This window comes from Populus nigra, chromosome 2 (genome assembly GCF_951802175.1).
Source record: "Populus nigra chromosome 2, ddPopNigr1.1, whole genome shotgun sequence".
Lineage (NCBI taxonomy): Eukaryota > Viridiplantae > Streptophyta > Magnoliopsida > Malpighiales > Salicaceae > Populus > Populus nigra.
In genome coordinates, this window is record NC_084853.1 from 45,284,741 (window position 1) to 45,295,486 (window position 10,746).

Consider the following 10,746-nt stretch of genomic DNA (forward strand, 5'->3'; position numbering starts at 1 on the left):
ACATGGGCCGGAGACCATGTGAACTTGTCTTGTTCCAGAGACAGGCTTCAACATCACATTTCACTCAAGCTGTGGTGACGAAGAGAGGAGGCATGGTGATTGCCAGTGAAAACAATCAAAGGGGTAAAGAGGCGACCAAAAACAGTTTTGCAGAGGACATGCAGACTCTAAAAATACAATATGCATATTCTAATAGTTGCTGGAACACCTGCTCAAGGCTTTCTTTTCTTTCCTTCTTTTTTCAGACAGCAAATCGTCAAGATGCACGAAGTCAGAGACAAGGTAAAAGAGCTCCAGCTTATCATAAGCCACGATCATCAGTCAACACCTTTCAAATACAGAACAGGTTCCAGGGTCCAAAGGACCTTCGGCTACATCTACGCCTACAGCACTACAGCTTCAGAGTACGAGTAGAGACTAGGTTGCCACAAAACCAGCAGAAATAAATTCAAGGGCGACAACAAGGAACCAAATGCAAATAGATCCCTTTCAGTGCCATGCCAATTACAAACAACACAGAACCCATCGCCCACAACCCCCTTATACTCTCTCCATAGACAGGAAAATTTTAAGAAAATAAAGGAAACCGAGAAAAATGATATGTGGATCTTCAACTACACTGTCCCTATTGCTCATCATTCTGACTCTCATCTTTGACAAGCTTGATCATGTCATCGATCCGAAGAATAGTTATTGCTGCTTCAGTGGCAAACTAGCAAACAAGAGAAAACCATTAGAATTTTGTGGTGTAGCTTAATGGCAAGACTTCACTTTCAACATATTACTTGCATTTCCACAATTGTTACCTGAATTATCTTCACTTTGCTCATGGCAGGCTCAATTACTCCAGCCTCTAAGTTGTTGCGAACAGTCCCCTTTAAAAGATCTAGGCCCATGCTGCAAAAATGCCATAAGATTCAGCAAGCAAGCGCCCCAAAACTATAAAAAAGCAAAGGTGAAACAAAGGGAAAATAAAACAAAAATCTAACTTTTCTACGGATTTCTTTCTCCATTAATGGAAAAGGACATCATATGCAATTACCTAAGCTGACAATAATGCGATTGAAGATCTAAGTTTAACCCCTTACCCATCCCCTCTCTGTGCCTAAAGAAGTGGGCTGAGATCTAAATTTAACCCCTTACCCATCCCCTCTCCGTGCCTAGAGAAGTGGACTGAGGATGATGGGAACAAATAAGTGAATCAGAGAATACTGCTCTTAACATTCTCACACTAGAACTTTGCCAGGCTTTAGAAAACAGCAAATATATCTGAGAGAATAAAATTAAGAGAACCTGGACAACTGCTTTTTATCAGCCTTTGTTTGAGCTGTGTGGTGGTAAGCGCGTAGTTTAGCAACTAACTCGGTGGCATCCTTAGCAGCATTGACAGCAAGCACCTGTACTAACACCAGTCAGCATTTCTACAGAAAAGGTTCCACATTGGAGCCATTAGGAAATTGATTATCATATAGTAGCAATAATCGATGCCACACCTTAGGTATAATTAATAAAGATTCAGCAAACTCAGCAATTGCCAACTGTTCTCGTGATCCCAGAGTTGTAGCAAGGTACTCCAAATACACAGATAAGGCAGACTCAACCGCCCCTCCTCCTGCTACTACCTGCAATGGCAATGCCAGGGCAAGGCTTTCATTTTTCAAGCGCCTAGCTTTTATGACTCCTAAGCAGAATTCAAAGATGTGATTAGACAGAATACAAATTTACCGTATTAGATTCAAGTGTCCTCTTAACAATAGATAAGGCATCATGAAGTGCCCTCTCCATCTCATCAAGCATATAATCGTTTGCACCTCGGAGAACCAAGGAGACCTAGGTAAAAATAATAAACCAATAAATCCGACAGCTTGTTAAAGAGGATCATGTTTTCCATTTGCCGTGTACAACCATTCTATGTTAATCAGAGCTCCGAGGATTTAATATAGGCCATGCATAAATAACTGTTCAAGTTCATAAGGCTTAAATAAGTGGAATCACATACTGCACTAGTATTTTTTGTCCCCTTAATCAGAATGACATCATCATCAGCAATTCGCTCCTCTACAACTTCATCAGCATATCCCAGAAATGATGGCTCAAATGTTTCCTCCCCTTCCATATCAGCAAATGTTGAAACCTATGGACCAACCAGTGAGAGCACAGTGTAAACAAGATAATATTGGTATTAAACAGCATACTCGGAGTGGCTGAATGATCTTTCTTTGAAGGACAAACAGCCAAAAACTATATATGCAAGATATTGAATGGAATGATTACTCAAAGAGCAGAAGAACATACCAATGTTGCACCAGTTGCCTTGGCGACATGGCGCATATCCTCCTTCCTAACACGTCTCACAGCAATAGCCCCAGCCTCCACAAAATACTGAAATAAATAGTAGTGAAATTACATTAACAAACAAAAAGGTAAATAATTACCAGATTGGAGTAGCACATAGATTTACAAGCATATAAATCTAGGTAGTGAATATCTGCTGAGCCAATTATGGGCAAATTAATCTATCAGACAACATACAGCTCCCAGAAACATGCCAATATCAGAATAAAAGCAAAGCACAACATGGTGATTAGATAACAGTTGTAACAATGCTGACAGCATTGGGAAGCACAATTCACAAATGCTTACCTTAAGGGCCATGTCATCAATTCCTTTTGTAGTTAATACAACATTTGCTCCAGCTTTCAAGAGTTTCTCAATGCGTTCCTTTGTCATATCAGCTTCTCTGTGAAGAAAAGGGTAACATCAAGTCCATGTTAATACAAAATAAACAAAAAAATACATGACATGATCATTATCATTATTATTTTGATTGCCAACAACAAACAGCAGGGTTAAAAAATCAATTACACAACTCCAAAGACCAATTACCAAAGCAAACTGGATATTGTAGTACATCTATTAACAAAGCAACTGAAGTCTATAATCTAATTACCTTTGACGAATTTTATCAAGCTCCCTAGGATCAGTGACCAAGACTTGTACACCCAATTGCATCTTTGTCTTCTGAAGATTGAAGTCAAGGCACGCAACTCTTGCAGGTGCGACTTTCATAAGCATTCCTTGAGCAGCACGACCGGTATTTAGAGCATATCCATTCAAAAGGTAGCTATCTTTCACACTCTTGCCATGAGCTTTCAAAATATTGATGCCCTAAGAAATCAAAACAAGCAACTGGACATTACAACCATCACTAAGCAATGCAGATTGGCCAGAATCATCTTAGTGGGATGAACATAAAAACCAACCAGTTTCATAAAACAATGTACAAACAGGAAGCTCAATGTAAAGATTCGCAATATCACATATTGTCTGCATACATTATAAGAGCCAGTTACAAGATATAAAGAGCCCTGCACAACCAGCTTATAGTACAATAAAAACTACTGACCTTGATGGGGTATCTGACTTCCCCTCTTACATTGGTCATCTTTACTGATTGTACAGCGTCAACAACCTGTAACAAAATGCAATTTATAGATATGTCAATGTAAAGACATTAATTTGCCAGGCCTTTTATCTTGTCTAAGCCAGCATAACATTGAAAACAAAGTGTTCTGTCAGTTCTTTCCAGAAAGTACTATACAAAGCAAGGCCAAAACTACAAAACATCTATGAGCAGGCATTTCAAAATCAAACATGCACAACCAGACATATTAAGTTGAAAAGAAATTTAACATAATAACATGTAGGAGTTGTATTCACATGCTTCCACCCAAAAACAAGAGAAAAAGGAAGAAAAAAATTGCTAAAAGAAGGACCAGCAAACAAAAAAGACACTGGCTGCAGTAAAATTCAATGTTTTATGGAGCTATCAAATGCTGCAAACTAGAGAAGTTAGTCTGACAGAAGACAGCAAAGTACAACGGCCAAAGTAGGAAAGTAGGTGTCAACAAAAACACATTAGCTGCAACAGAAGGTCTCCAATTAACTTTTATCCCAGAGTGTTAATCCATGCTAAGGCACTATGGAATTTGGACAAAGAAAAGCCCAGCACATCCAACTGGTTTTGGGCAGATGAAACCATACAGCTCCTTAATATAGAATATAAACTCATTAACAAGTATCAGTTATGACCAAATGTATAATTCTCAGGAGAGCTCAAAATCAAGCATACCAAATTAGCAAAGAAGTCACTGTCACCGCCTATCAGCTTTGAGGACATACTTGTCTTGGCACAGTTTACCAAAGAGTCTTTTCCAAGCTTTTCAACCTGATAAAATCACAGAACAATGTAATTAAGAACATGACATAGTGGACAGATTGCCCAGTGCATGCTGTACCAGTTGGAATATAATGCATCAAATTCCATAACCAACAAATGAAAAAATAAACGCAGAAATTCTATTCAATTTTCACATGTTAAGAATGAACAGTGTTTCATCTATTCCATATTGTGTGGTAAGTGTAACACAGCTTATATTGCTGATGCATCAATATTCAAATCAACACTATTTGTGCAATTCTCACTACTCTTTAGTTTTAAAAAAAAAAATATTGAAGGGAAAGGATTACCTTCACTGCCAATTTTTCTTCAACATATTTGCATGCTTCCCTCATAGCAAGCTGTCCAGATTAGGTACAAACAAATACAGGTGCAGTGTCAGTAACAGACACAAGCAGAGATAAGATATAGTACCTCTTGGTGTTTGCACAAATAGATACACTTTAAGAATGCTATTCATGCAGGAAAACAATCACTTACTCTATATCCACTGATTATAGAAGTAGGGTGAATCCCATTCCTCACTAGATCATTTGCTCTCTGAAAAAGAATGTCATCCAATCATATACTTCAACAACATCATCCTTTTAAATTATAACACCCAGGAATAATTTCAACGGAAAAAAAATGAAAGGGTCTGCTAGCTGCAATTACCTTAAGCAACTCTGAAGCTACAATAACAACTGAAGTTGTCCCATCTCCAACTTCTCGGTCTTGAAGCTCAGCCAACTCTACAAGCACCTGTAAAGCTCAAAATTGTAAATATTAAACAAACATGATAAGGGTAATTAAACAGAGCAGTAACTTCATACACGTTATAAAAAAAGAGCAGAATGTGGACTATATAAAAAAAGAGCAGAATTGTAAATATTAAACAAACAGAGAGCAGAATGTTTTATATATCCATCCACCTTAGCAGCCGGGTGCTCTACTTCTAACATCTTAAGAATAGTCGCACCGTCATTGGTAATCGTTACATCTCCAATATCATCCACCAGCATCTGCAATGGCCCAATCATCAACAAATAAAACACCAAATAAGTATTCCATCCCCTAAAAACTATATAGAATAAAAACACAAAAATAAATTTATTCATTGGTGCAACTTTTTCCAGTGACTTCAACAGCTTATTTATTTCATAAAATTGGAGGGTCATTTTTTACAGTTCACTTCAAAGAAGTTGAATAGCATCCATCAGCAATGAATAAATGCAGGGAAGATTAGAAAACTTTATTTTACACAAAACTAAAAATGGTTAGAAATGCTGTTGTAAAATTAGACTAAAAATAATCTATTTTATATAATTCTCTACCGAATTCGATGTCAGTTTCAATTTCAATAATAGAAAAACAAACAAATTATATTTTTAGGTTTACAAAAATAGCAGCAGAGGCAACAGCAGAAGTGAAAAGCAAAAAACACAATAAAGTAATAGAAATGAAGATAAATGCGATCATACCTTGTCGAGGCCAACAGGACCGAGGGAAGATTTAACAATATTGGCGACTGCTTGACAAGCCATCACTGTAAATCGCCAAAAAAATTAAAAATCGTCAGTGGAGTGGAGTTTAGTGACGAATAATATATTGGTAGTTAGCTAAAAAAGAGAGAGAGAGAGAGTACCGTTTTGAGTGCGAACGTCCTGGCCGGACTGTCTATCGCCGAGAATATCAAGTGTCTGAGCGGCGATTGACATATTGGTGGAAAAAATGAAACCCTAGATCGGATCTGTTAGCGAGTAGGGAAAGAGAGAAAGTGTGTTGTGTGATTTTTAGCAAGTGAAGAAGAAGCACGAAGTTCTCTTCTATAACTCTACTGGAAAGGAGGAGAAGAGACGGCTCTCTAGAAAGGAGAGTGCTAACTTATTTTAAGAGTTTGCACGGTGTCGTTTTACAGTGAGCTGTTGAGTAGCGTTCCAAGTTTTAACCCTAAAATAAAAGGACGGAGGGGTTTCTCAGGACGGTTTCTTGAGCTTTTATTTAAAATAGTCCTTTTGAAATTCTTGGCTTCCCTCCAAGGCCCAAGCCCATTCATCCACCACAAGTGTGTATGTTTTTTTCTTTATAAAACAAATATTTCATTAAATATAAATAATAATTCTTCTTCCCTTTTATTTAAATAAATATAGAAATAGGCTGATCATATTTCATTAAAAAATGGTTTTCCTTATTTTTTAGAACATAGATAATATCAATTTCATTATTTAATTTCAATCATGTCATTACGAGTTTTTTTTAATATTAATTCTTCAATTATTAAAATTTCATTTTAATCCACTTATTTTATTTTATAGATAATAATTATGGATATTTTGGAAATAAAGGAGTTATTTGCCGAAAGACGGGGCTCTATTGAATTTCATGAAAGTCTGTGGGCCCTACTGGGTATGTTTGGGCCTTGAACCAGCTGATCCATTAATGAACAAAATATCGTTTTTTTCTGGTATGGATTCAACCGCCATATTCGCTTCATTGCGCTCAACGGCTCAAGTCTAAACCACTCTCCCCTTGGAGGCCGTATCCCTTTCTCCATGGCCACATGTCATTGCCTCCTTCTCCCAGTTCCCTTCAAACCTACCATTATCCCTCCTAAACCCATCTCCAAAATCACCTGCTCGTCAATCACAACCCAGTCACAATCAGCCAAGCAACACCTCCTTACTCTAATCTCCGATCAACACCGTGGCCTCAAAACCCAAAATGATCCCATTAAAAGATCCTCAATTATCCAAGCCATTGATGCAATGGCTGATCTAGGAAAAGATACAGTCACCACTGATGACTCACTTTCTGCCACTTGGCGGTTGCTTTGGACCACAGAGAAAGAGCAACTTTTTATCATAGAGAAAGCTCCATTGTTGGGTACTCAAGCTGGTGATGTTTTGCAGGTTATAGATGTTGAAAAAAGGACTCTTAATAATGTTATCACTTTTCCACCTGATGGGGTTTTCTTTGTACGCTCAAGTATTGAAGTTTCTTCATCTCAAAGAGTGAATTTTAGGTACTCTAGCGTTAAAATTTAGTCTTTGTAACTGTTTCAATCTTGATTGATAATTATTTTCTTTTAATTTTGTTTTAGATTTACAAGTGCGGTTTTAAGAGGGAAGAGTTGGGAGATACCGTTGCCGCCTTTCGGCCAGGGATGGTGAGTGTTCTCCAAAACTGGAATTCTTTTTACTACGTGAATATGAATATTAATATGATGTTTTTTTTTTGTTAAGTGGTGTGTATTTGTTTTGTTCTCTAAAGGTTTGAATCGTTGTACATTGATGAGGAGATTAGAGTAGTGAAGGATATCAGGGGAGATTATTTAGTTGTTGACAAAGCTCCTTATGCTTGGAAAGAATGAAAGGTAAAAAAATGTGGTGATTTACTTCAATCTCACTGTCATTAGAATTGCGAATGGCTTTATCTCGTTGATTATTTCCGCAAACAAAACTTTTGTTTCAAGATGGGATTGCAAGCATCTCAGATTAATAAGGTTTTAATCCTCACAGTCCAGCTACTCGAACATTTTTTTGCTATCCAAATAGGCCACTGATTGTTGTGCTCGAATTATGTATTTATGTGGATAATAGAACTCTTAGCTTGTTCATGTTCTTGTCACTTGTTTTTTTTGAAATTCGAGTGTGTGCTCATTTGTCATTGAATTGTCATGAAAAAATTGTGCTTGGAGTGCTTTCTTTTTTCTTTTTTCGTAATTGTTGCGGTGGAATGCATAAATTCTGTGGTAATTTTACTCTTTAATCTCATACTGAATAAGTGATGTAATGTTTGGAAATGGCAATTTATTGTCCTATTGGTGAAGGAGAGCTTGAACATATGTCGCCTATAGAATTTGGAGTGAGTTGGGAAGTGGAATGTGCCATGGACTCAGCACATGTAAATTCAGGAGAAATTGAGAGAGGTATCTTTGGTCTGTGACCTCAGAGTTGAAATAACGAAGGGATAATATTTTGTAGACGACTGTTGGATGAATGGTAAAAGTTGTCTGGAATTCTTGTTAGAGTTTGCTAAAAATGATTGGCAATAGATTTACTAAAAGGGAAAAAAAAAACAGAAGACTGGTTTCATCAATAGCCAGGAAGGAAAGAATGATGGTTTGTTTTACAGCTTTTTTTTCTCTTTATTTTCCCCTTAATTGTTTCAAGCAGTTTTGTTTGTCCATGACTTTCATTTACACTGTCTGGTATGGATCTTACTGTCGAAGAGTTCTGAATCTTCTATTTTACCTTTTAGTGCTCCTGCTCGCCAAAAGCTGGTATTACTTTCACCCCATGATCCTGAATCAGTGAACAATAGGGTGTGATGATAGGACCCTCCTGAAAATTTATCTCACGTTGAAATTATGCAATGGAAAAAACACATTCTCTAGGATGATCCTGCTGTTTGACCATGCTTCTCCCCATTGCTGCTGTTGTCTCTCTCGAAGCTAGTCTGACATTTAGAACCTACATTTAATTGCCATTCTGGAGTTTCTTTGTTACTGCTTGTGATGTATGTTTCTGCACTGCAATTTTGCCTGATGTTGCTTATTGATTAACCACAGTGATGTTTGAGATTGGTTGGAATTCAGGGGAATTTGAAAGTTAGGATTTTCTAGTTGTATACGACAATTCATATCGGAAGAAGTAATATGTCCTTTGGCTCTAAGGACTGAAACTTTTAGAATGAAGAATTTTTATTTTCCTAATAATGTTTGTACCTAAACTTGATTTTTTTAGTATGCATTGTGCACGATTTCTTTTCAATCCGTGGCTTTTATTATCAGATACCCATGTGTTAGCAATGTCTATATACTTTTAATGCTTAATACAATCGAATAGCATCCTATATTTTTTTATCACTGTATTTCAGGTTATATCTTTCCCTTGCCCTGAAATTTAAAAGAAATTCCCCTAAAAATTGAAAATGCCGAATATTTTCAGGTTCTGATCTGAGTTGTGAAAGGATAATCATGGAAACTATTCAGTTGTGGAACAGGCTTCTCATAATTGGACAGAGCTGTATTGTATTAATTTGGTAATTTACCACTTCCATGCTGCAGCTATTATCTCCATGAAACTATAAATGTTCTGACATACATGTAAACTCATTTAGAAGGCTTGGTTGTTTTATGCCAGTGCTATAATACCTCTATTTAATGCCTCTCTGTTTTTACTATGCCATTTATTTCTTGTTTATGTGTTTGTAGTGAATGTTCTGCTTCTTTAAATTCCATCTCGCCTCCAGCACCTTCCAAACTTTCTGTCTGAAGATAGATGGAGATGGTTGAAATCAACTCTGGAGACTCCTTGTATCACACTTTCTCTCTTCACTATACTGTAATCAGATTTTAGAGCTCCTTCAGCCAAGTCAAATCAAAGCAAGCCATGGATAATTTATTTGCCTTGGACTCTGTACTTGCAGATGCTTTATGCATTACTAGTATGAGTGCATCTTTTCTTTTTTTGTGTGTGTCTCAGAAAAGTAGACATTGTCTTGTAGGATCAGTAGAGGTTAAACTTGTTCATATTGGATCTTCTTTTCCATGCAGTCATAATTTCTTATGATGTGTGAATGAAGCGGAAGATGATGTCTGTATCTCTCTTGCTGGTACGTGTGCTTCTCTCCCATGAGTCTCTGGTTGTTGCCATCTCATCTGATTCCCTGACAGTTAAGCCGAATTTCACAAGTAGTTTTGGGCAGTCTTTTCGAAGATAGTTTTATTTGTGTTTCAAGGCTATTCTTTCTGATGAGAAGATTATAACATTTCATTATTCTCAGCCTATTTTGTGTCCCACCACCCTTTTCTTCGGTCTAAAATGTGAACCTCACTGCTCCTGTCGTTCCCATGTGTTTCTCAAGACCATCGAGGAGGAGTTCTGGCTGTGATCTTCCTTCTAGGTTTAATTTCAAATCAATGCAAATTTTTGGTCTTTCCATCTAAATATTGAAAAACTATCAGGAATATGGATGCCCACATGTCCAAATAGGTCCGACCACATGACAATCCTTTCTGCTTATGGATTAGGTTGCTGCATAGCTAGGAAACCATTGTCTCGTGAGCTGTTGCCAAGTGCTTAAGAATGACAAGCTCTTTCAAGGGAAATTTAGATGTGCGTCTCGCGCCGATATATATTTTTCTCTCTCAAACCTGCTGCTTTTTTTATGACTTTCCTCTCGTTGAGTTGCTTGAATAGTTGAAAGAAGGTTCCTGAGTCGGCTGTGAACACAGTCACAGATTGGCATTGCTGTGCTTTAATGGCACAATTCCAAAACTTGGATACAGTACTCTTAAGCAGTTGACCCCAGGTTGCTTTTCGGAGGTGCATATACTAGGCCCTTGCTGCATTTAATCGCTGTGCCGTTTATCTTGTTTGATCCCAGATAAGTATTTACTTCCTAGTTCCTAATCCCCTGAAAAGGCACCTTCATAAAGTTTGATGCAGTGAAAGGCTTTCTTTTCACGTGGCTGTTTTTGCTCTCTTTCGGGCTTGGATCGTTCTCCTTGTGCTGGGATTCTC

At 37.4% G+C, this 10,746-nt stretch overlaps 2 protein-coding genes across 2 annotated transcripts; one reads left to right on the forward strand and one right to left on the reverse strand.

The window, feature by feature from the left end:
• Positions 1-280: 280 nt before the first annotated feature.
• Positions 281-6,172, reverse strand: LOC133682710 (T-complex protein 1 subunit alpha). Its single transcript, XM_062106196.1, has 17 exons — positions 5,865-6,172; positions 5,701-5,765; positions 5,152-5,241; positions 4,895-4,981; positions 4,721-4,780; positions 4,531-4,581; positions 4,133-4,228; positions 3,407-3,472; positions 2,951-3,168; positions 2,644-2,740; positions 2,296-2,382; positions 2,000-2,134; positions 1,726-1,830; positions 1,494-1,622; positions 1,294-1,397; positions 807-897; positions 281-712 (listed from the first exon to the last, which is right to left on the reverse strand). The coding sequence occupies exons 1-17, from the start codon at positions 5,935-5,937 to the stop codon at positions 626-628; spliced, it is 1,641 nt and encodes a 546-aa protein (XP_061962180.1). The 5' UTR covers positions 5,938-6,172; the 3' UTR covers positions 281-625.
• A 505-nt stretch (positions 6,173-6,677) lies between these two features.
• Positions 6,678-9,388, forward strand: LOC133681715 (probable plastid-lipid-associated protein 11, chloroplastic). The gene is made up of 4 exons (XM_062104825.1): positions 6,678-7,241; positions 7,320-7,385; positions 7,490-7,592; positions 9,169-9,388. The coding sequence occupies exons 1-3, from the start codon at positions 6,772-6,774 to the stop codon at positions 7,587-7,589; spliced, it is 636 nt and encodes a 211-aa protein (XP_061960809.1). The 5' UTR covers positions 6,678-6,771; the 3' UTR covers positions 7,590-7,592; positions 9,169-9,388.
• Positions 9,389-10,746: the final 1,358 nt, after the last annotated feature.